A 24,991-nucleotide genomic window follows, 5' to 3' on the forward strand; every position below is an offset into this window, starting at 1 on the left:
TCAGCCTGAGACCCCTGATTCTGCTCAATTCCTATTTTTACTCCTTTGTGCTGTAGACCTTACCTACTCCCCTTGCTCCTTGGATTTTGCAAGACTGAGACTGATCACATTCTGTATGCTGGCCTCATTCTGGGCTTTGTTCCTTCCTACTGAGCGAGTGACAGACAGACAGACAGGGCATCAGTGCCACAGTCTTGTCATGTTTCGACTCTTCGAGATCGACAAACAATCAGCATCTCGGCAGGCATTTCGGAAAAAGAAACAGCAAGAAAAAAATCATCAATTGGCGTTGCAGAGTCATGTCGCTGCGAGTATCAGACTGCTCCCATCCCAATTCGGTAATGGGAGGCGAGAGAAGAAAAAAGAAGAAAAAAAGAGAACAGACAGTTTGGTGCAGGTCTTAGACGGCCTCGACTGGCCACCACCCCTTTTTCCAACTGCCACTGTCCCTGAACTTCTTTAGCTCGCACGGAATAGATGGTTGGATGTCGCAGGCTAACGGCAATGAGTCTGAAGTAGGTAGAGGACGCAAGTCTTGTCGATCCCACTTCATGCCATGCACGCAGGCCCAGGGCACTAGAGGAATCCGGAAGCTCAAGTCTTATTACAAGGCTAGTGAACCAACGTTATCAGCAAAATTCAGCTGCTGCCCTGACTGAAAGCGGTAACGGGCATCTTACTTCTTCCAAAACAGAACGCCCGGCAGTCGGGTCCCATGGGGGTGGATGCCCAAGCCGGCAGGGTGGCCAGGCCAGGTGGTGAACAGACCCCAGGATCAGGATCGGGATCTTGTACGTGCAGCCCAACACGCATGCAGTGCGACTCAATCCACTTCGGGGATCTTCGACGGTGAAGCCGGGCCTTGCATTTGTCGCAAGCCAGCTGGCCAAGCCAAGAGAATCGCACAGACACCGGCGATGGCGACACTGGCGGTGATGATGATGGTGATGGTGACGGTGGTGGTGAATGGTCAAGGTCATGCAAAGATCCCGACCGGGTCCGCGGCAAAAGCCCAGCCTCAACGACCCGGGCGGACAAAGCACGCACGCTGCTGTGTGACCCGACTCGTGCATCTCGCCCGATTCTTGTTGGTTCGCCGGGCCATCCCATCCATCGTCGGGGGCAGACTTTCGGGCCTAGCCGTGGGCTTTAGGTGGTTGAAACCAGACGGTCTGACCTCATCTCTGCTCGCGCCCGAGGCATCTGGCTGTGCTTGCTAGCATCCGCTGGGCCCAAAGGCCGGCGTTGATGGCCATTGCACACGCACGTGCACGGGCGAACCCGAGACGCATCTGCTTGAGGCTATTCCCGCTGATGCCGAGGTCTGCACAACGTGCTTCCAAAGACTTCACCAAGCCTTCAGATTTCCCCTGAAAAAAGTGCTGTTGCTCATGTTTTGCGGCCAAACCACCGCCAAGACAGCGGCCCGCCCTAGCGGCTATGTATCTTTCCACCATGCACAGCATGCAGCAACCCGCCACCAAGTCATTACCCTATACTGGGACAAGGACAATAACAAACATAGTTCGTGGGCCGCAATGGCTGCTGCTTGCCCAAGATCCAAGACGCCACCTTTGATTTTGTGATATGGCACGCGCTGCTACCTTAATGAAACTGATATGCCCAAGACGCGGTTGCCAGTAGATTACCTACATGCACAATGTAGGTCCCTGCCGGGCAGTTTGGTAGCAGCACCCATGTAACCCTGCGAGCTGACGACCCGAGTGCTGATATTGGCTCTGTCGAGCTAGTGCTTGCGGCATGGAAGTCACAACATGTAAACATTGAGGAGCGTCTAGCCTGGGCTCCACTCGGACACCACCCCAAATCCACTATCTACGCCCATGTGCATGCCCGTTCCTCGTTACCAGGTGCCCATATTGCAAGTTGATCAGCAATTTCTAGGCACTCAAATGTTCTTCCTGAATATACACGAGATCAAGGTTTATGTTGATGCCGGCTCACAGATCCTCGTCTACAGACAGGATTGGCTCTATGCACCAGCCGGCCCTGTTGCGGGTGGTCTTCGAGTGTACGGGCATTGTTCGTCTTGAAACAAGGCTTCGAGAGCTCACGAATGACATACCCACCAGCCATTCTAATCACAGAGCAACGGAGGTCTCTGGAAGTAAGATGCCTTGACGAGCACATCCAGGCGTCGAGGGTGACGATGCTGCCTCGTGCTGTGCCAATTCTCGATCTTACAGATCTCTGTGCACACACCACTTCCACTCAATAGCATTTAGATTGCAGAGGACGGTCTAGGACCGAATGAAATATTTATCCACCTAATTGACCAAGCAGTATTTCCAATGATAGGAAAGCACCTTTGCCACGGTCGAATGCTCTGGGATCAAGGAGATTCGAAGTGCCAAGGGGACTAATCTCTACTTGGACACGATGGAGATTTTTCAGAGAATACAGAAAGGATACAGTTCCCACGTACCTACATATGTTACTTCATGAAAAGGCCGCATATTCGTCGGAGCACGGATGAACATGATCGGAGCAGGGCGGTTTGTACTCGCTCCACCGGGCCGAGCAGCCCTACTCCGCTCTATCCGTACACATATAAAGTTCAGTGCTGCCCACTTCAACGGATCGGCCCTTGTTTACTTGCCGTGGGTTATGGATTTGCATCGGACGTAGGATAAAAGCCGTTCCTGCTTGCAAATCAGTATCTGGTATAATGTATAAAATGAATCAAAGTCTCGCAAGGCCATTTTGGGTCATGGCTAGTCAGTGCTTAGATACATCAAACCATTATAAGAACGAGTCGCAATTTGCATCACCAGCTGCTTGTCAAAGCCCCAAACATGCCTCTCGGAAGTCTATCAGTCACGGCGGAAGGCGTACCGATCTACGCTCCGCCCTACCCCAGACATCAAGACCCATACACATTCATCATTGACAAAGTCCTAAGCGTCTCCTACCGCGTAGCCGCATCACAGGTCCGGCACCTCGTTCCAGACATGCTGGAGCTCGAGGACGAGCCGCTCATGACATCGTCCTTCATCGAGTACGGCATGAGCCTAGTAGGATCATACAAGGAGTATGTCCACAACGTCGAAGTGTCGTACAAGGGGGAGAAGTTCAACTACCACCTCATCCTGATCCTCGACAATGAGTCCGCCATCTTCGCAGGCCGCGAACAGTACGGCTTCCCCAAGGTATTCGGCAAGGCTGAGATCGAGCCTGAGACGGGCAGTCGGCTCGTCACAGCCAACGCGCAGAGACCGGCCGGGCGGACGGTGGTCGACTGCGAGTTCATTCCCGAGGCCCTCGTCAACAACCCCCCAGGGCCGAATAAATGGTCCCTTAACCTCCGCAGCATCCAGCAGTCACACCCGGGCATGGCGCCCCCGATCCTAGAGCTTGTTCCCGTATTCATGGATATGCATCTCACCGAGGTCTGGACCGGCAAGGCCCGGATTGACTTCCCTCGGCGCTCGGCGCATAACCCTTGGTGCGAACTGGATATCCTGCGGTACGAAGGCAGCTCCCTGGCTAGGAATGTTACCGCCACACTCCAAGTTCGAGGGAGTCTTCCACTGTGAGATAGGTATATCTGTGCGAGGCAGCAGCTTAGTATAAATCCTTGACCACAGTTTCTTTCGGGTCGGAATCAAGGTTGGCAGGGGAAGGGAGGGGAAAGTGGTTTTTGGAGAGTATGATCATATTTCCTCGTACTAGGATATCATTATACGTGGTGTATGACGTTTCGATGTCCTTAGAATCGATCTTGGTAGTTATATATTTCACAAGACAGGGTTGAACAGGTTCGCGGGAATAAGCTTGACATGCCGGTGCTCTAAGAAGATATATATGTAACATGGGAGAAGAAGGCGGTATTGTATCGTCCTAGTTTCTGTCAATATTCTAGATCTTCAACTTCCTCCTCGTATCCTAGAAGGCTTATCTTCTTTCCGCTTGAGGTGACAGGAAATAATGGCCGCCCGTCCACACCCGCGGCACGGGGATTGCTACCTTCCTCCTCCGGCAGCGAGAGCTCGCACTCGTCTTTTCGCAAGAAAATTTTGTACCGGACTTGAGTGTTCGAGAAGCTTGGGCGCCAGTTGTTGTAAGCTGGGAATGTCGAATCGGTGTCCTCGGAGTCAGCCGCAGCGTTGTTCAAGCTGGTTCCAGACAGCTGGTTGTACCCGAACGATGTTCTCCTTGACGTGTGCAGCTAACAATCCTTCGTCTTTGCTCTTCCCTCTAAGCTTGAGGCACGGAACGTCTGTTAGCATGCTGTTTTGCTGCTGTTTAGCCACCACAGTGACAAGGCTGTCGTATTCTCGGGTATACCGATTCTTGTATAGTGAGGAATTGCCTTTGATGACTGTCGATCCGGGAACAGTACTGAAACCCCCCGAGGCTGAACGAAGCACTGAAGCTATCTCTTCATAGTCTATTCCAAAGGTTAGAGTACATTGCGACCAGTTCTTGCAAGAAGCAATGCTCCATCAGTCCTGTAAATGCTTTTCACTGTCTTCGTGCGTCCAAAAGCATTCTTGGAAGGACTTCAGGTCCGGCACATGTTATTTTGGACACATAGTGCCAACCGAAACTGCTCTGGCATCTAGGTGGGGCCGGATTTATAATGGAACTGAATTGAAAGCCAACATTAGCACTTTCTCAAGTGGGTATATTTTCTGAATGGGTTCACACAATGGGGACTTAAAAAGAATAGGGATGTTTGTGCGGAAGTTGAGCCTCTTTGGGCGCTTCCATCGTGGATGGTGCTATCTTTGTAGGGACAAACATGGTTCTAGCAGGATACCTTGAGCGATTCAAAAGTTAATATAGACTGCCTGCCGAATACACCATCAGGGATGCGTTTGGACATGGCCCGCTGTACAGAGGAGAGTCAATGCCCGGCCAGGGAACGAAGCAGCGAAGCATAAGATCCGCCTGAAGACAGCCTCTTGGATAATACAGAAAATTGGTTATGCCAGCCGGTCAAGAACATAGACTGTTTACGGCAAATCTGCAATTGGTAGGGCTTGGATTGGGAAGGCCTCAAAACAACCTGGCTCTCAATGCCCACCATATACCAGCGCCAGAGGCACCAGTGAAGCCATTGACGCAGCCTCCACCCTCCACTAAAATCAACATTTGATATTGATCTCCTTGCAGGCTGGTACCTCTTTCTACATAGCCCATCCCAGCAAGGACTGTCAGTGTAGCCATTGCCTGCTGCTTCTGAGCTAAGGGCCTCGGAACAAGAATATACACAAACAACACTGGGCAGATTGACCTTCATCTGATCCTCGGGGCACGTGTCTACTCTCACGTTTTTCTCTTACGCCTCGCACAACTGCCTTCGAAGCAAAATTACGCCGTTTCTTCCAACTGCTTGTATTCTCCCACTTCACTCTTCTACTCTGCATTTTTGCACAAGAGCAATACTACCTAAGGCCGTCCTGTGAGTTACCCAAGTGTCAACATTGCAGGTGTAACATCCCCTTCTCAGGCTCTGACGCAACCTAGAGACAGCACTCCTCCTAGAAGATTTGCAAACAGCAGTCATGGATGACCGTGGAAACCGGGGACAGGATGATCGTCCAGATCGTCAGGATCACTTCCGGCGTCGACGTCAACCATCCGGAGAGTTTGACGATGAACAAATACAGCTTGCCATCCAGCGATCTCTCCAGGACGAGGAAGACCTCCTCCTGGAAGGCATCTATGACCCTCTTCGTGCGTATCAAGTCGATCAGAACCAGAACACTGGTAACCAGGTAAGATGATTTCCCCATTCCTCCTAGCCAAGGCTTTGTCCTCAGCTGGCCTTTCAGACCACATATGCATTGCAGTGTCGCCACAGCCTTCTACTCAGACTTCGAGGCCTCATGTTATAATTGCCAAACTCTCTGTATACATCTTCTTAAATTTGAACTAACTCCTACACTGCACAGGGCCGAGCTTTGCAGCCACGATCCCACGGCGCTGTGCTTGAGGGTAAGCGTGAATTTGTTCACCCCGGGAAGGGCTGATCTGTGAGCCAATAGTCACGAGAGACTGACAATATCGCAGACAATACCGATCTACCAGCCTTCCCGGGAGTTCCACCCGCGGCGCACCGCGGTAGCCAGCCTTCGGACTACAGCAATCGGCCCCAGAACTACCCCAATCAGCCTCATAGCCATGGCAGTATGTAGATGACAAGGCCCATACACTTTCCATAACTTCAAGAACAGTCATACTAACAGAGCTACAGTCCCAGTGATGCCTTCCCCGGACGCCGTGCGACACGGCCGATTTCTCGGACACTTCCGCCAGCCCCATCAGTGGGATAACAATCTGAATCCATACCAGGCTCTCGGATATCCCGCTGCACAACCAATGTTTCCTCAGCCAGACGTGGAGCACATGAACTACTTAGATGAGTCTGCAGCACCCCAGCATCTGCGCGGATTGCGTAACCTGTACCCGATCAATGCGAATGCCAACGCTGCAGAGAACATCCAGCAATCTGTCAGCAACACCAACCCCGCTGCGGCGCCGACCGGCTCTGCTTCGAACTTTCCAGGAGCTGGAGCGGTTCAGATCCAAGGCGGCCCTCAGCCCATATTGCGCTTGCGGGATCCAGACCCGAGCAATGCAGTTGCGAATGCCGCAGACAACATCCAGCAGCGCGCCAGCGGCGCTGCGGCGCCTACCAATCCTGCTCCGATGACCATCGCACAGCGCTTGGACAATGGCTTGATCGAGAACGTCGAAGGCCTCACAAGGGAGGAAGAGGACGAGCTTGTTGACTGGGCACGCGGAAAGGGAATGACATGGGATGCAATACGTCGAAAGTTCAAGTTCCCGTTGCAGGAGAGCACTCTTCGTGTGCGATTTCGCACTAGACGGATGGACCGACCGCCGCGAGTTCCAGAGTTTACAGAGCGAGACGTAAGTTGCCTTTCTCCAATATGCTCCACTGTACCCGATGGCGAATATCGCTATAAGCCCCGTTCGCGTCTGACCTTGTACTCAAAATACACACCCTGCTTCCCGCATTCGCTTCAAATACCACAGATTTCGGAAATCACCCTCTGCGACTCAGAGGTTGTAGACTAACGAAATGGCAGGATGAACTTCTCTTAGAGGCCATTGAGGTTCTCGCGGGACGACACCTCGACAACGTCGATGACTACATCCGGCGGTTGTGGAACAGTGCGCAAGAGTATATCCAGAGTCACGGAGGCACGACCACAGCCGGACCCGTGACCCTCAAGAAGAGGTACTGGTTTCTCATCGAACAGACGCCTAAAATCCGGGGCGATTTGGAACCGACCAAAGCGAAGTGGGACCACAAGTCGTACGAGAATTATCATGTCCCAGGACAAGAGGAGGCTGATTTCGAAGAGAGTAACGAGGACGAACCTACTGGAGAGACCAGCCCAGGCAGAGGTGGCGAGAGCCAAGAGCTCAACGAGCTCCAGTGGAATCACGAGGAATACGAGCAGTATGACGTCCCTGGTCTGGAGGAGGCCGATTTTGAGGACGATCTTGAGGAAGAGCGTTCTGGAGATGCCAGCGCACGCGACGGCAGAGCGGGCCCAGAGCTGATGGAGTTCGAGTGGGATCACGCCGAGTACGAGCAGTACGAGGTTGAAGATGAGGAGGGTGCTGATTTCGAGGAGGACGAGGATGAGGGCGACCACGCCTCCTAAGACAGCGGCGAAAGGAGTCTTGCAGTGTGAGCTTTTGCAGCTCTCTTGGCTGGTTGGACTGATTTGTCCATGCTCTCACCTTTACTGCGTTCGCTTACCTGGCCAATGCCTTTTACACCAGCGTTGCTTCTAATTTACAGGTATTTTGTAGCGATTAGAGCCCTCTTGGGCCGTCTAATATCTAATTCTAGGTAGATATTCAATTGTAATATTAGGCTATAAAAATTTGAGTCTTGCTTGGTGGTGATGGAGGCCACACAGAGAGGCCCATCTGAGCAATTGGGTCCAAGTCGGATCGATTCAGAGCGTAAGTGAGCGAAATTCTGGTTGCTTCTTCTAGCCACGATGACTACGACCAAGACAATCGTTAAGCATCTGATCTGCTGGGTGGTGTCAGCTCTGAGTTGTGCCGCACATCTCTCTTGGCCTGGTCCTCGTGGGCCCCAAGTTTGATGCGGATCTTGGCCGGATGCCACAAATGAACATCACACAACTATGATTTGATCTAGGCCATTGGGATTTAAACAAAACGTAGGGAATGAACAATATTACATGTTCAGGGTCCACATGTCCAGTAACGCGAGGAGGCTTCTAGGAGGGCACGAATACGAACGCGTTACAAGCTGTTGCTCAGCAGCACTTGAGTCGCGCCAGCGTCCCTCGCAACAAACGAGTTCCTCAATTGATCCATGGAGGAAATGACCAAGTCAAATGTGCTTCAGGCTGTCGAGGAGCCTCATATGGGTAGTATCACGAACTAACAACCCATAATAGCCTCTGATATCCTGAATCTCAAGAGAGCGGCGTTCAAGTGGGTGGCTCTCTGTCTTCGTATTTGCCGTGATACTGAGTATTCCCAGCCGTTTCGCTCACTAACGTTAGCCTGTAAATGCTCGTCGAGTGCTCTATACCCTATACGATACACGTGATACTTGACCTAGGATCCATGCTAAATTGCAAAACAAGTCCTGTTACCTCCCCACATTGGGCTCTGAAAGGGACAGAACTTCCATTGATTATCCTTGACCAGAGATCTATTGTCTCTTAGTGGACAAACACAAATTGATCATTCCCCACGTGCATTCAGTGAAGCCAAACAGACTGACGAGCAGATACCAGCAGCATCGATTACATGTTTGACTACATTCCATCGGATAATTTTAGATTGGACAATCCATTGGTTACCAAGGGTGCACTAGAGACTATGGGATGTACAGTCACCAGTAATGAGTACTGATTGGATGTCTCAATTGTAAGCTGTAGAACATGATTGGAAGACTTTGCTGCTGGTCTGTGGTGCATCAGTAAATATGGGACGCAATCACGGTCAAGCACAAGCATTATTGAGGTGCTCGTTCTCCAGCCGTATGTATTGGTTGGACAATTCCATTGCCGGTAACTGGTCCACCAGGAAACTTCGGACGACCGCTATTCATTCAGTGAATCCACGATGAAGGTGTCTGGCCGCACAGGCTGTGGAAATATAAAAACCTGGCAAATCTCCCAAACCAGCCTCCTTCCAGATTCTTACTCAACCACCCAACAACCTCAATCTCCGACAAGACTGAGAAGCGTCACGGGCAGCAAGACCACATCACCAGAAGCTCAACAGTCTACAGGTATGTTGCACTGGCTCCTCTTCCTCTTGGATTCTTGCCTCTTCCCTTTCCCTTGTACATATCGTATCCATTCTTTCAACTCCCCTCTTCACATACCGCCCTACGTATCGATACAGATATCAACAAGCACTTCAAAGAATGTCGTTTGTGTCTGAAGATCCCCTCGTCCCACTCTACTAAGCCTCCCACCTATTCACACCTCAATTCCAGACACACTCCCACACCTAGCTCAACAACTAACAATATCAACAAACGCCAGACTTCCTAGACAAGAAACCCAACTCTGAAAGCCATACGAAGTCACTCAAGATGCCTCCCAAGCAAGCCCGTACGATCGCTCAGCTCGCTGCCAGCGGCATCATCCGGAGCGCCCAGGGACTGAACCGTCAGGAGCAGGGCGAGCTGCTGATCTGGGCTCGGGCTCAGGGAATGACCTACAGGGAGATCATTCAGCGATTTGGCTTCACGCAAACGGAGGAGGGCTTGCGCACCTGGCACTACGTGCTCATCAATGATCGACCTCCCCGCGTGCCGACCTTCACGGCCCAGGACGTAAGTTTTCCCACGCTACTGTTCACTTTATTCCCACCCTACTATTCCCACCATAGAAACAGACAACCTCTTACAATGCAACTTCGCACCTCTCTCAAACCCACGCTCAAGAAATCTAACGCGACTTTCGATGGTATAGGATCAACTGCTGCGTGCAGCAGTTCAGCTCTTCGCGACTGGTCCTCTTGATCAGGAGAAGAGCATTAACGGTATCTGGAAGGCCGTAAAGGAGCACATGAAGAAGAATGGTGGGACCACGTCCGCAGGCGTGACCACCCTTAAGAAGCGATGGCTGGCAATCCGCAACCAGCCTGCAGGTGTCTCAGCCGCGTCTGGTTCTTCAGCCGCGCCGTCAGCCTCGCGCGCTCGCGGTGGTGCTGCCCGCACTGGCAGCATCCACGCCACGGGAAGCCTGGCCCGGTCCTTCCCCGTCCCGATGAACCCGGCCCCAACCACGCCCACTCGGGGAGACAAGGGCAAGGCCGCAGCCGGCGGCAGCAACAAGTCGTCGGGCGCCAAAGCCGGCTTTGACGGCATCAGCGGCAGCAGCAGCAACCCTGCCTTGAAGTGGGGCGAGTACTCCCCTCTCTCCAAGGAGGAGCAGAGAGAGGTGCTGGGCGGCGAGACCCTCACTTCTGACGAGGATGAGGAGGAGGAGGACGACGACGACGCCTCCGACAGCCACAGCGACAGTGGCGACAACCCCGCCATGAAGTGGGGCCACTACTCCCCTCTGTCCAAGGAGGAGAGGGCTGAGGTTCTGGGCGAGGACAACTCCACCTCTAGCGACGAGGAGGAGGAGGAGCAGCAGCAGCAGGAGGAGGAGCAGGTTGAGGAGGATGAGGAGTCTGACGAGGAGTCTGACGAGGATTCTGACGAGTCCGACTAAAAACCTCGCCTCGCTCGCCCTCGCAAGTAGGTGGTCCGTTGGTCTTTTTTGGCAGGAGGAAACGCGCTGGAAGGCGTAAAAAAAAGGGGTGGTATTATAGCATCATTATATACAGACACTCAGAAGCTCAGAAACTCGACCGGTACTCTGAGGCAGGAACGCTATAATTCAGGAGCCGTCATCATTGAGAAGAATCGTCTTCATTTCTTTTAAGATGCATCATGTGTTGCACCCAATCTTCGCCAGCACATCCCACAACTGGCCTGGGTTGTCTCTCAAAGCATCCCACTCCTTTTCACTCTTAACTAAGGCGGTACCAGCCAAAACCGTCCCGTTAAGTGCCAACTGTCCGACCTTTTGGCCGTCGCTGGTTCGGACGGCATCCCCTTCTGCTAAGCGAGGGCACACCACCAAAGAATTTCGCGTCATGCCTAGATTATAGCTGATCTTTGCAGGCACGTCATCGCTCGCAAGCTCTCCCAAATCATTCTCGTCCCAACCCACCGCGGCACACGCCTTGCGATACAGCCGGATATAAGCTGCCCGCAGAGCCTCGGGGCCCACGTCATCAGCTATCGTCTCAGAGAATGTGGCGAACGGCAATTTGACATCTCCTCCCTCGACGAGCCGGTCAGTCAGCACCGTCCAGCCCGACCCATCATCCAGGCCCTCCCGCATCTTGTCCACGGGGAGGAGCTGCAGGTGCCTGTGCGGCTGGCTGGCGCCACTGTGCTCGCCAGAGTTGAAGAAAACAAAGAGTTCCTGGCCGCCGCTGGCATCCTCGTGGTAGGCGCGCACGCAGGCATGGGCGGCGGACAGGTCGTCCGCTTCCAGAAGGTGGGTCTGCTGCTTGAAGGAGCGGGTGATGAGGAGGAAGTGCTCCGGCACGACGGCGAACTTGTTGAGCACTAGGCGATGGCCCGGCGGGAGTTCTGAGACGAGGGCCGTGGGCGGGGGGTCCTCAAAGGGGTTGAAGGGCTTCGTCTTCTTGTCTGGGCCGTTGCTGGCTGGCGGAGGGCCTTTTGGCTTGTTGGCCAGCGACGGGGAGAAGCGGAGTTGGAACTGAGTGAGGAGTCAGTAGGCCAGATAGTCTTCTTAAGGATCAATTGAAGTGAGAGCGCCATGGAGAGGATGTCTGAGACATACTGGGACTGATCCTGGCTTCAGCACAGCGACCTGTGTTGGATAGAAGTTGACGTCGCCATTGGCCTTAGCAGTGTTGAATTTGGCCCTCACCAGCTCTGGGAGATTGGCGGGAACCTTGACTGCTGACATCCTAGCACGCAGCATCCGTCCACAGCCCTGTGATGAGGTTGTACTGGAAGCAGCCCAATCTGCTCGCGGCCAGAGAGTGCGAGTTGAGCGCGAGACGGAGCATGAAAGTGAAGTGAAGTTCAGTGGATCCTGACGTATGACGTAATCACCAGAGGCATGCAGCATGACCAAGTATGAGTCGCACGGGAATGAGCTCGGATGATCGAAAGGAAAGACTCGACGGAAGCCAGCCGCGCGGATTAAACAGTATGATCTGGCATTATGGGCACCTGGATATGTCCAGTATGCGTATTCTTTTTTTCAACTATTTTCTATCCATAGAACTAAACAACATTCCACAGCCTGTCTATATGCCAGGCAGACCAACTACTGCTCGCAGGGGCGGCACGAATCTTGGTAGGATGTAGATGGCGTACAAACCCGCAGAGGCGACCAGAAGACCGGTAAGCTGTAGAACATGGTTAGCATGGTCGGTTCAGAGGGGGACATGGAAACAACGTACCTTCTCAATCCATGTGTGGAAGAAGATGGCCGTCATGAGGATCATCCACAAGCTCAGCAAGAATACACCACCGGCAAGTCTCCCTCCTAGTGCGAGCGCCTCCCAAGCGCTCCGTGGACGAGCCGTATCTCCCCTCTCCGAGTGGTCGCGTTCGCCCTCGACGGCAGCGCTCTTAATGGCCCCATCGTGCATGATGACGCTCCTCTCGTCCCTCAGCTCGATGGCACCGCCCGCGCCGCGCCGCTGCCAGTGGTTCAGATAGACCCAGCCGACCTCCTGCAGCAAGAAGTAGCTCCCCAGGACCAGCAGGAACACGTGGCCGCTGATGTCGTGGCCGCCTTTCCATTTCCCGCCGGCGGTCTTGCACGCCACGGCCGTGAAAAAATCCTTGCCGGTGACGTCGGCGCCGACCTCAAGCTTCGCCTCAGCGAGCTCGCACTTGCCGCCCGTGAACAGGAAGGACCGGTCGATCAGCGCCGGGCCGAAGCACCACTGCGTGACGAGCACCCACCACGTCGTCACTAGGCCCCAGCGTATCAGGCCGCGGGTCTTTTGCTGGGCGCTCCGGACGGCCGGGTGCGTGAAGAGGAAGACGAAGAAGGCCAGCGAGATCCAGCCCCAGCCGCGCTTGACGAAGAAGACGTTGAAGACGTTGGACTTGCGCGCAAAGTACGACGGCGACAGGCTCGGGTCCTGGCTGTGCGCCTGCAGGGCCGGGAAGTAGGGCGCGTTGCGCACCTGTGGCGAGAGCAGCGAGAAGAGCGTCCCGAAGGTCAGGAGTATTGGGTACAGCAGCAGGGCGGCGGCTTCGAGTGGCGTGGGCAGGAAGGGCGGGTTGCGTGCCTTGGTCGACGAGGAGCTGCCGGCGTGGGACGAGGGCGATGTAGGCCGGTCGCTAGAGACGGACCCGTTGGGTCGGTTCGAGGTTGAAGAGGAGGCCATGCTTGTGCGGCTTCGAATATTGCGCTCTTGTGAGTCTTCCATCGCAAGGGGCACGGAGGGAATGGGCCTGAAATGCAGAGGGCGGACGGAGAAGAGATCGGCAGAGGCCCAAGCCGTGGCTCGAGGTCGTGATGCGTAACTCCGGCTTCGTCGCTTGAATTTATAGGAGGCAGCAAGCGTTGCGCGTCGTAGTTGGCCACTGGACTTGCTCTGCGGCTGGGGGGAGGTTGAAGGGAGCGAGAGCAAGCGCAAGCGGATGTACAAACTGGCCCAAGCCTACGAACCTGACAGGCGCCTTTGTTGCGAGGCCATAGGCACTATGACGTTGCTTAAATCTTAGGCGCGGCGACGGAGCTTGCAGGTTTGCTGGCTTCTAGAACCTGGTGGGGCCTCGGCCTTTCGAAGCTGCACTAACACTATCAAAAGCCGCCACGGCGAGCTAATGTTAGCAGCGTGCTTGGCTGCCTCAGCATGGCATTCAATATGGGCCACAGCACAATTTGACGGCTTTGTCACTGACGCATGCATCATGTCGTCCTACATCTAATCCAGGAGCATGTCAATCATGACACATTTCATTTCACTCGGATACAAGAACAAAAGCATTGGGGGTCTTCATCATTCTTTGAGAGTAATCCATTGATCATCCTATGTACTGGCCCTCCCGTCAAACGACGAGATTGGGCACTCGATCTAATCAATCAGAACGGGAGGCTTCACCGCCACCATAGCCTTTTTATGTACCAGTCTCTCAAGTTGATATTCTGCATCAATTGATGCAACCAAATCCAGATGGTATCTCCAGGTTCCCTGTACCGAAACGCCATCCATGCCACCCACTGAGGGCCTTCATGGGGAAGAAAGAAGAGAAATCATAACAAAAATGCCACTGTAGGGCCGATCATGAAGAATTGAAGTGATCATCATCGCACGAATGCGAGGCAAGAAGGGGTTTCGACCTAGTTGTGGAAATCTAAGCCTGGCTGGTGAAGTAGCTGAGCGTAGCGCAGAAAGTGCTGCGGTTGTCTGCGTCGAGCGCCTTCGACTCGCCGTCGACAGTCACCATGTTGGTGGAGGCCTTGGTGGACAGACCAAACAGGTGCACCGTCGAGCTCTCGAGCGACACCATGTTGTCCTGGCAGTTCTCACCGACCAGACACTCCTGGTTGTAGTCGTCGAAGAACGAGTACAGACCGGCACCGTACACGAAGACATCCTTGGAGTCCACGACACGGAGGCCCCATGTGCGAGCGGCAGTCTTGGATGTGGCGCCCTCGAAGCTGGGATCGCTCCAGGTCGCGTTGACGGTGAAGGGCGCCGGTGCGGCAGGGTTGCCCTGGAAATAGGCAGTCTCGGTCTGGATAAGTGCCATGTAGACGGCCGAGGCGTTCACGAGCTGGTAGTTGTAGAGTACGGAGTGCTCAGATGAGGTACCGTACAACCAGACGGGGCCTTGGGACTCGATCAGCACACCACGGCCGTTGTAGATGTCGATCTGGGCCGAGTTGGCAGTAGGCTCGAGGTCGTGGTCGGCAACCCAGAACCATGTGTTCTCCAGGTAGACGTCAGAGGCAGAGCTGGTGATGTGCATCATCATGAATGCACCTTCGCAGGCCGGATTGGCATCGTGGGTCGTGCCGTTGTTCTTGGCGCATTGTCCGACCAGCAGGTTGGTGCCAGCAGAGCCACCAATTCGGTTGTGAACGTCCCACATGCCGGCCGCGCCTTGAGAAGAAGCCTTGAGATTCCACTCAATCATGATGGCACCAGGAGCAGCACCAACAGTCTCGAACATGAGGTCGCTCATCTCAACGGCACCTGTGTCACCGGGTTGGCCGACCTGGAAGACGGCGCGAGGGTTCTCCATGTTTGCGAAGTTGTCGCCCTTGGCCATGATCAAGGGCCAGATCTCGCCGGTGATCTTGATATCCTTAGGGACCTTGATGGTGTCGGTGACAATGTATGCGCCGTGATCGAAGTACAGGATTTGGTCGGTAGTCAAGCTATCCATGGCCTTCTGAATAGCAGCGGTGTCATCGGTCGATCCGTCACCCTTGGCGCCTGAGGACTTGACTGAGACAAAGTTGGCCGCGGGGACGTTCTCATACTGAGGCTTGCTGCGGGTGAAGACTGCACCGGCTGAGTTGAGCAGAGAATCAGGCTTGGTGACGGCATCCTGGGTAGCCTGGACAGCCTTGACAGCAGTAGCGGCTCCTGAGACGGAGTTTCCCTGCACAAAGCTGGCCACCTTCTGTTTGCCTGCTAGGATGGTTGCGCCGCTGCTAGAGTCCTTGACGGCAATGTCCACACCATTGGTCATGTCGACGTTCTCGATGATCAGAGTTCCGTTCGTGCCGGTCTGGGTAGTTGCGTACGAGGAGTTGACGCCAATTGGGGTGTTGGTGATGGTGCTGTCGAGGAACAGAGCGGAGCCAACAGTCTGCGCACCGGGGCCACCTGTGCTCAGGTCAAGACCCAGTCCGCAGCTGTCAATCGTAACATCCTTGAGCGTCCAGACCCAGTTCCAGTTCATGTAGATTGCCGTGTTGCACTTGCTGAAGGTCAGGTTGCGCGTGGTGAACTGCTGGTTACCGATGAACATGCCGATACCGCCACCGATGAAGGACAGATCAGTCATGAAACCGCCGGAGCCGTTGTCCATGAAGATTCCCTTCTGCTGGTTAGCAGCGTCGCCTCCCTGGACCATGTTGAACTCGATATTCTGCAGCGAGGTCGCCTGGGCCACCTGCCAGTGAATGCCAGCACCCTTGGACTGGTCGAGCCCAGTGAGATCGATCTTGAAGTTTCGAATTTGGCGGAAAAAGTTGTTCTGGTTGGTGTACCAGTTGCTGCCATCATCATAGTTGTAGGGATCGGCATCAATCACAGCCATACCCTCAAAAGATGCCATTGCCTTCAAGGTGGGGAGCGTAACAGCATCACCAACAAGCTGAGTGTAGTAGTATTGCACGATTGGCTCGCTAACCATGTAGGTGCCGGGAGGGAAGTAGACGATGGCAGGGGTGGTCGTGGATGACCCACAACCTTGGCCACATCGGCCGCCATCTGAGATGGCCTTGTTGATGGCCGCAGTGTCATCGGTCGCTCCATCACCGGTGGCACCGTAGTCCTTGACGTTTCGGAAGACCTTGTAGCCCGCATCACCGAAGGCTGGGCTTCCGTTCCTGGCAATGTCGGCGACCCAGTAGCTGCTGCTACCTGAAGCAGCCGCAGTGGATGCCTGAGGTGCTGGAGCCGCGATGGCAGGGAGCGCCAGCAAGACGCTCGTGAGGAGCTTGGAGAAGATCATCTTGACGTAGCACAGCTATTTGTCGATGTCTTTCTGGAAGAAATGATTTGGAAGGAAAGTAAAGTTGAGAGGTCTGAGGCGTCTAATGTCAGTAAGTTGATACTGTTATGTGATTCGACTTGCGCAAGGATTGTGTTTCTGACTTGCAGAAGGACCCTGTATACAGAGAGAGAGAAGAAAGACAAAAAAGGGGTGGGTGGCATAGTAGTAACTGTATAGGAAAAAAATGCATTTAAATGGAAGGGGGAATTTTTGTGTGGTGAGGACTCGACGGATGATGTGAGTTGAGCAAATGTAGACATAGTAAGCAGGCACAATAGACTTCACAGACACGGTGTCTATCGACTCACAATGCCCTTCTTGTGATCATGCCGTTGCTTTGTGCCACTATTGCCAAACAAAGCTGCCTTGATGGATGGCATTGTTGACAATAACTTCCCTTTTGGGGCCGTCTGGTGACAACTCACTCGAGGTCGGCGGCAACCACTTAGCAGTCCCCGATTGTGCCAGTCATCCGATCAAACAGTTGTCAAAATGCAGTGGACAGCACTCCCCCGTTGAGTATGGGCCGAATAACGCAGACCTCTGGGGCAAGCCGGTGGCTTGTGCTTGTGGTTTCCTAACCAGGAGAGGTGGTGGTGGTGTGGAGGCCACTGTACCTGCGTATTGATGCGTGGGGGAAAACGGACAAGTCTCCAGAGACGCGAGTGGGAAGTCTTGGTGATTTGCAGAGTGACTGTAACTGACAGAAAATGGCTACTCACATGTGGAGATTGGGACTGAAGGCTGCGATACGGCTCGCTGCTCTGCAGGGTGGCGGATCGAAGAAGGAGGAAAGGTAGTTGCGGGTTGAATGAAAGAATGACTCCACAGGAGCGTGTTGTTGTCAAGAATGAATGAAGAAGATGTGATAGAAGTGACAGAAAGGAACGAACCGAAGGGTAGTGGTAGGGACGTGTCGTATTAAAAGCAAGGTGGGAGAGGCGGGAGATCGAAGGTGGCGGGCATGGTGTTGAAGGGGTTGCAGGGTTGTGGTGATGGGAGGGAGGGCCCATCCAGGAAAAGCGCCCACCCTGACTGTTGCGGCGCCAGAGCTCGAGCTCCCCTGAACCAGTCAACCCATCCCAGCTTTTCGTGTTTCCACCTGTTCACCCCCTCGGTGCTATGGTATGCCCCACTCGAGCATCCAGTCGCTATTCAAAATACCCTAGAACCCTGTCCTATATTTGTTCTATTGTTTTTCCTGTTTGGTCTCCCGGTGCGCTTCGTCTGATGGTAGCGAAAGCAATCCGACCTGGCCCTGGACTCTGATCTGGACCGCCTTTGATGCCTGTCAGAAACTGTGGAGATACACACCGTTCCGCCGGACTTTCTGGTTTGCAGTCAAGATCCAGGCATACTCCGTGCCTAATCGGAGCGATTCTGGAGCAGAATGGATATTCTGGGAGACACCCGCGGGCGGCAATCCGCGAGCAACCCAGGCCCGGGCGGGACTGTAGAAATCAGATACTACGGCAACACATACTACATGGGGACATCATGGTACTGACTAGCCACGAGATACTATACTTTTATTACGTGGCACGAGATATCGAGGCTATGATGTACCGAAAACTCACCTCGGACCTGCCACCTGCCATCCCAACGCATGTTCAGTCACGCAGATATGCACAAACATGCGCTCACCAGCACACAGGCACACAAGCACATTGTCCCCGTCTCGCAAGCAGATTCCCAGCGAGGATAAGCTGCCCCTACTGCGTGTCAGACGAAGCTTGACATGGAACCAAGCCTTCACAGGGTGAGATCGGCGGGCCAACGTGGTTGATTTTGCCTCTTACCACCAGTGCGACCCTCGGGTCAGTCAGCCAGCAGCGCAGATCCAAACTCTGGCAACCTTGTTCGGTGAGCCAAAGCCAAGCCCTCACAAGGTTTCCGGCTCGGGGATGGGTGGGCAAGGAACGTCGAAAGTAAAGTGAGGTTAAAGATGGGACGATGCAGGGAGGTTGATTGAGTGTGCCGTCGGCCCACCGAGGGCGAGTTCCTGGCCTGTCGTTGCGTGGTTCTGCACCTCTTCTCATGCAGCCGCCGCCTCCCTTCCGAAAAGAGCAACCCTGCCCGCGTCCCCTGATTCGCCACGACCACTGCCCCTGGATCTAGACTACCTGGGTACATATGGGGACACCTTGATCATAGCATGCAATAGGATAGGTGTTTGGTTGTTCTTCCTACCGCCTCGATCTGATTAACACTTTCACTGGGCTGGGCACTAGTTGGGCCGTAACACCATGCCCTGAGGGCCTGCACTTGACCGTCTCTTCACAGTCAGTCGGTCAGGAAGGTCAGTCCGTCAATAAATCGCCGTCCTGGCGCTTGCTTTCCCAAAATGGAGCTGGTGTGGTCAAGTCTTCCGTTTCAGAAACATCCCGCGACCAGGGGCCGCCCGTCCCCCCTGTCTCCTTAGCGCCGTTTGACAGTTTTAGCTGCCGTGCCTTGCAGCCCGTTGTCTGGCTGGATTTGGCCTCGCAGCTCTTTGGGGAGATTGAGCCTGTCAATCTGTCAATGCATTCATTCTTTCTACGTGCACACACACACACACATAGTCATGCCCCTATTCACCTCGTCACCTTGCCTCCCGCTACGTTGGTCTAAAAGGTCCACAGCCACAGCCGCCTTTTTGCTGGTTGTGACTGTCGCCTACTGCAACCGCGGGAGGACAGCAATTTGACTCGAGATCTGCGCCCAGGGTTTGCAACCAAGCAAACCTTCCCGCCGTCGACGCAGACCAGGCCAGGCCAGACCAGGTCAGCAGGACTCAAGAGGCGACAATGTCAATTGATCCATGAGGCCCGACTCGTTAGCCTCCGTTCGTCTATTATGCCTCAATCTTTTTTTTTTCTTTCGCTGTCACTCTCTCATCTTCTCTCCGCGGACGAGTAAGGTTGCCGGGCAATTAAGCCGTCTTGCCGTGAAAGGGACGAACCCGTTTCGAGTTGGGCTTGTTTCGAGAGCTTTGACTGGATCGCGCTGCAGGTGTTTCTCCCTCAAAGGCTAAATTCTCTCAATCCATTCGACAGCATCCTCGGATGAACGCTCGACCACTGCCCTCGAAACGCTGTCACTCTTTCACTCCGGGGAACAAGGGAGTGTTTTGAAACAACCCCACACCTAGCCTATCGTAACCTGCCGTCAGTGCATGAGGACCCGCCTGACCACGCACACTTGCACATCCGAACTTGCAGAACTGCCCACGCGCCACGCTGCCCTCTGCCCTCTGCCCGACCGGGAGGGCAAGTCATGTTTCGAAACGCAAGCAAACATATAATACTGTATCATTGTTTGGCTGTTTGTCCCTTGATGCGACGCCCGCCGGTCAGCCTTGCCAATTGTCAGGGATTGACTGCAGGCAGCCCATCGTTCCATCACCTGAACACCGCGCTCTGACTCGACCGACGCTCGGTTGAACGCTCTCGCGTGCTCCCCCTGTGGCTCATCACGGCGTCTGTTGATCTTTGACAAGTACGCAATCGTGATTTGGATCAACGAGCCTGCAAGCCCTAAAGTGATCGCTCGCCCTGTTTCTCTTGGACAAGCGCGCTGCATCTGCCGCGCGCAATCGCCACAAGGATCAATTCCGAGGTCCAGATCGGCATTTGCCCGTCCCTCAATGCAACGGGAGACTCCAGATCTTGGCAGATCTTTGCCTGCGACTGGCATGGCGTCGCAGGCACCTCCCTGGCACGTCCCAAAGCATAGATCTTTTTCTCCGCACAATCTTCTCAAATTTATGCTATTACCACCTGGCTCGGCTTCCTTGATGCCTCGACTCACGCTCCTTTGCCACTGCCAGCACACAGGAGTCGCATACGGCAGTCAACATTGCGGGGAACTCGGTCGCCCGCATATGTGGTATATTAAGATGCTCGTGGGTGGGTACAGACAATGTCCATCAACCAGTGCGTCTTGGCGCCAGCCCATTTGAGTTGTTCGATGTGGTGGCCCGAGTGGTGTTCCTTCGACGTGACACAAGTTGACAGACAATACCAACAAAAAGCAACACTGCTTGCAGCGGCGCCGGGAGCGGGCCGTGGATCTCAGATCTGTCATCACATGCATCCATTTGCCGTGACACAACTGTGTCACATGTTTCGGCCTTCTGCATGGCCGCCGGTGGGATGTTGCTCCTGTTCGGAAGCTTACTCAAACTTCAGGTTGTGAATAGCATCGGTCTCCGAAGCCACGCAATGTGACGTGGCCGGATTTAAGCTCGTATACCACATAAGTGAGCAACATATCTAGAAAAGTCCAAATTCCAGTGCACTTGTCGCCCGCCTCGTGACACGGAAGTAAGGATCCTGTGTACACCTGCGTGTCTACAATGTAGTTCCGGGGACTTTTGCTGCGAAGGCACAATATTTATGGAGAAGAATAGAGCATTTATGGTTATTTGGTTCGTCGCTCGCTATATTCATGTAACATCGTAGCTCAAAGGAAATGCCACGCATTCCAGGCTTGGTCTGGAAGCATACACAGAGCTTCCATAGCGGTTGCTGGCATACCGCGGAGACAGGTCGAGCGGTGTATAAAGTATGATCTCCTCTTACCCAACGTTTAGATGGAACAATAATGTCTCGATCGTGGGCAATAAAATCCTCGATGATCTTCTTGGGGTTATCGACGATGTCGGCGTCGCGCCCTAGGCAATCGGCAACAAAGCATAAGCTCCTTCTGATCAGCCCTGTATGAATTTTATGAACCTATATGTCCGAAGTCGCTGCAGCTTGCTGGTGTTGTAACTATCGTATACGATTCCTGTTTACAATCTAGTTGTACAACATAGGACTACTACCAGTACTTACGTGGGGAGTGTTGAACAAGGCGCAGTATTACCTACCAACTGGTACGCAATCCATCAGGTTCATTCCCAATTGACTCCATCCGAAAACTCAGTACAGGGGCCACCATAAGAGAGTGCACCTCTCGCGGCCTTTCTCGTGTGCCCGGATGTTCACAGATCTCGTACTCAAGTATTGAGGGCACGAGAACGGCCGAGAGCCTAAATGTGCGGAACCGTCGAGAAGCCGGGTGCTTGATGCTTGAATTTACGGCAAGAGACTGACGGGGCCATTGATATTTGTGTTACTCGCAGCGTTTCCCCTACTACTGAGACCACTGTCACTCTCAGACTTCTGACGCTGGTCACCCTTTCGGGGCCTGTGGCGCAATTAGCAACACAATATCACTCAAACATGTCACTCCTGCCCAGGAAGATGAATGGAAAGATGCATACAGAACGCCTCCTTCCATTGTTCGATTGCACATCTCCTGGATTCCATGATTTTCTTATACACCCACCACAAACACATGGCAGTGATCAAACCAGCTCGACTCCAACCAAGACGCTCAACACAACGCAGCCTTACTATCCGTGTATTGCAGAGTAGCTGTCGACAAGCCTATGACTTGCCCTAATCCCACCGATATTGTTGTACAACAGAAGTAGAGCAGCCATAGATACTAAGTATGTTTCCTTTTCTTCTTCTTCTCTTCTAGAGGGGGAGAGAGAGAGAGACTTAACCAGGGTCAACAAGACATCTACATTTTACTTGGACAGATGCGACCAGCCTAAGTCTGTATTATGCTACACTACCTTTAGAAAGGCGTCAGCTTAGAACACATAGAACCCCGCGATGACCAAAAAATTGGCATGCAAATTCTGCCGGTTCAAAATTTGATTGTGACAAATGCTGAAATACAGAATCATGCCATGGACCCGGGATATCCCATTTGAACGTGCACAGTCAAGCGTTACAAGGTGTTGTCCGCCGCCGCCGCAACAGAGGCCAACTCCAACAAGATCAATGACGGGAGCGAAAGCCTCGAGACCCTTCACACATGAAGTACAGTAATTATGTACCCGCCCTTCGAGGATCTCATCATGCCGCTACCACTTCTACCCATGAACACGCTGGAGAAAATCGCCTGTGCTACCACTTACAGTGCTTACGGGGGATTAATGTCGGGCTCAGCTCTCGTTGAAATGGAGAGCGCAAATACGGTATGCTGTAATCCTTGAAAAGGAATATATCTTAGCCTCAACATATTCTTCCGGAGGCTCACGCCCTGATCCCTAATACGATCGAGTGCTGCGGTCCTACTGATACGCATCCATGACCCTGCTAAGTTACTCATAGAGGTTGAATCAAACTATACGGCGTTCATAATCTCGGATGAAAGCAAAGAGGAACAGACTAATCTTGAGGGATGATGTTTTGGCCAATATATGCAATGCTCTATATCTGTTTTGATTGTGACATTCTGCTATACTCATGATGCACTGTTCAGCGTGTACCATATGCGATAGTATCACTTGGCTTCAAATTTCCACTAAGCCGATTGTGCAGTCAAGATACTAGTCACTTCTCAAACTGCCCGCCAGACTTCGCACTCGTTCGCTTCTCACCTCAGAATCTGGGAGCAAGAGGTTCAAGAACACCCCAATCACGGCTGCGATGATGAAAGGTGTCTCCACGATCAAGTTCACACCCTGTAAGAACCCAGATAAGCGCACATTCGAGCCACTGTAATCAAGCACTTGGTTGAACCAGGTCGGCTGCACAATGTCCATAAAGCCGATGGCTAGGGATGTCGACAATATGAAGCGATTTCGCCTAGTCCAAGATATCAAGGCCAACACCCGCACGCCAGCCACGGCGATGGTGCTGTATAGAAAGACTTGCATCCCACCCAAGACGGACGGCGGCATCGACGCAAAAATGGCCCCGAACTTGCCAAATATTCCCATTAGGATGAGGAAACCAGAGGCGCACCACCCTGCTCTTCGACTCGCACAGCCCGTCAGGACGATCACCCCGTTGTTACCAGCCTGACCAACCATCGGGCCAGCTGTACCCAGCGCGCTGAACAGACTTCCCAGACCATCACAGAGAATACCTCCTTGTATGCGGCTGTTGAACCGAGTACCCTCGATCTCAACGTCCGAGATCTCAGCTGTGGCGAGGATATCGGGCATTGTGCTCACGCCTTGGCAGATGAACATAATGAGCAGAGGCAGAATCAGAGCCCCGTCGACCGAGAGCTTGAACGTCCTCACCCAGAGGAACGTGATTACTGGCGCTTGCTCGATCTGGCTTGGACTCCAGTACCCCGTCGCGCCTGAAATGGCACATCCTACCGCCAGCCCGCATATGACACTTGAGGATTTCATCAGGGGCGATCCGAAAAATTCAACCAGCACGATCGTCGCGAAGACGCTGAACCCGAGGCCGATGAGTTTTGGGTCTCCCCACGGCAAGGGGCGAGGCGCGCTGGCGTTGGGGCAGAGGGCGTAAAACCCTGTCCCGTCATGGCAGCTGCTGCTCCCGCCCCAATTCTGCATGCCGTTTCCGATGAGGTAGACACCGACCAAGAGAAGGAGCGTGCCTGTGACGAGCTTGGGGAAGACCTTATTCAGAAGCTTTGGCGGGACGAGTGACATCGCGATCTGGATCCAGACGGTACACAGCAGCGAGCCGAGAAGGGCGCCATAGGCATCGGGGCAGGGGAGTTGCGTCCCATCAGAACTTGTCGGACAGGAGCCGCTGCTGTACAGCTTGGCTGTGTAGGCGATGGCGATGGCGATAATGTCGAATGTCGGGCCCACGACAGATAGTAGACCGGTCCCGATAAAGAGCGGCGTTTTGGCGATGTGTATGCGCGTCACCTGGAGGGCGGTGGCAATGCCAGTCGTGATGAAGGAAGCGGAAACGAGGTATTCTGTTGTTGCAGTGTCTAGGTAGAACGCACCACCAGCGAGGGCAAGGATTGGGGATACGACAGAGCCGATCATTGTCAAAGCGTGTTGTAAGCCGAGTATAATGGTAAGCAAGATGGGAACCTCATCGTTCAGGCCATAGAATGGAGGCTCATGATCCTTGTAAATCTTGTTCATGGGCCAGATATTTGGTGTAACGAGGTAAAGATAGTCCTGTGAGACATGGTCAGTGATGTCTGTGCGTGTGCATCTTGGGCCTGAGCAATCTGGAAACATACATAATTGCCAACCCATCCCTCCTTGCTGGTGAGATATTCCTTGAGTCCTCGCCATCGAGACAACTTGTCAGTCATTCCACTGCCGCTTTTTGACGTTGCGGACGACTCGTCAGTGTTGCCGTCTTCTTCGCGCTTCAGGGGATACTCAGTCAAGGCCATATCATCGCCACTCTTATCCTAACT

The 24,991-nt window shown here is 53.5% G+C and overlaps 6 protein-coding genes across 6 annotated transcripts; 3 read left to right on the forward strand and 3 right to left on the reverse strand.

Annotated features, from left to right (window-relative positions):
- Positions 1 to 2,816: 2,816 nt before the first annotated feature.
- On the forward strand, positions 2,817 to 3,557 carry J7T55_008988 (decarboxylase dec1; the record flags this gene model as incomplete). Its single annotated transcript, XM_053141905.1, has 1 exon — positions 2,817 to 3,557. One exon carries the CDS (start codon positions 2,817 to 2,819, stop codon positions 3,555 to 3,557), a length of 741 nt encoding a protein of 246 aa, XP_052994829.1.
- A 1,974-nt stretch (positions 3,558 to 5,531) lies between these two features.
- J7T55_008989 (uncharacterized protein) lies at positions 5,532 to 7,667 on the forward strand (the record flags this gene model as incomplete). The annotated part of the gene is made up of 5 exons (XM_053141906.1): positions 5,532 to 5,744; positions 5,922 to 5,964; positions 6,040 to 6,156; positions 6,224 to 6,903; positions 7,083 to 7,667. 5 exons carry the CDS (start codon positions 5,532 to 5,534, stop codon positions 7,665 to 7,667), a joined length of 1,638 nt encoding a protein of 545 aa, XP_052994830.1.
- A 1,928-nt stretch (positions 7,668 to 9,595) lies between these two features.
- J7T55_008990 (uncharacterized protein) lies at positions 9,596 to 10,727 on the forward strand (the record flags this gene model as incomplete). The annotated part of the gene is made up of 2 exons (XM_053141908.1): positions 9,596 to 9,838; positions 9,978 to 10,727. 2 exons carry the CDS (start codon positions 9,596 to 9,598, stop codon positions 10,725 to 10,727), a joined length of 993 nt encoding a protein of 330 aa, XP_052994831.1.
- Positions 10,728 to 10,946: 219 nt separating this feature from the next.
- On the reverse strand, positions 10,947 to 13,446 carry J7T55_008991 (uncharacterized protein; the record flags this gene model as incomplete). Its single annotated transcript, XM_053141909.1, has 4 exons — positions 10,947 to 11,789; positions 11,874 to 11,992; positions 12,423 to 12,450; positions 12,505 to 13,446. 4 exons carry the CDS (start codon positions 13,444 to 13,446, stop codon positions 10,947 to 10,949), a joined length of 1,932 nt encoding a protein of 643 aa, XP_052994832.1.
- A 973-nt stretch (positions 13,447 to 14,419) lies between these two features.
- On the reverse strand, positions 14,420 to 16,756 carry J7T55_008992 (glycoside hydrolase family 55 protein; the record flags this gene model as incomplete). The annotated part of the gene is made up of 1 exon (XM_053141910.1): positions 14,420 to 16,756. The coding sequence occupies one exon, from the start codon at positions 16,754 to 16,756 to the stop codon at positions 14,420 to 14,422; it is 2,337 nt and encodes a 778-aa protein (XP_052994833.1).
- Positions 16,757 to 23,168: 6,412 nt separating this feature from the next.
- Positions 23,169 to 24,967, reverse strand: J7T55_008993 (uncharacterized protein; the record flags this gene model as incomplete). The annotated part of the gene is made up of 2 exons (XM_053141911.1): positions 23,169 to 24,743; positions 24,809 to 24,967. 2 exons carry the CDS (start codon positions 24,965 to 24,967, stop codon positions 23,169 to 23,171), a joined length of 1,734 nt encoding a protein of 577 aa, XP_052994834.1.
- Positions 24,968 to 24,991: the final 24 nt, after the last annotated feature.

This window comes from Diaporthe amygdali, assembly GCF_026229845.1.
Source record: "Diaporthe amygdali strain CAA958 chromosome Unknown NODE_10_length_1141467_cov_65_626103, whole genome shotgun sequence".
NCBI classification, from domain to species: domain Eukaryota; kingdom Fungi; phylum Ascomycota; class Sordariomycetes; order Diaporthales; family Diaporthaceae; genus Diaporthe; species Diaporthe amygdali.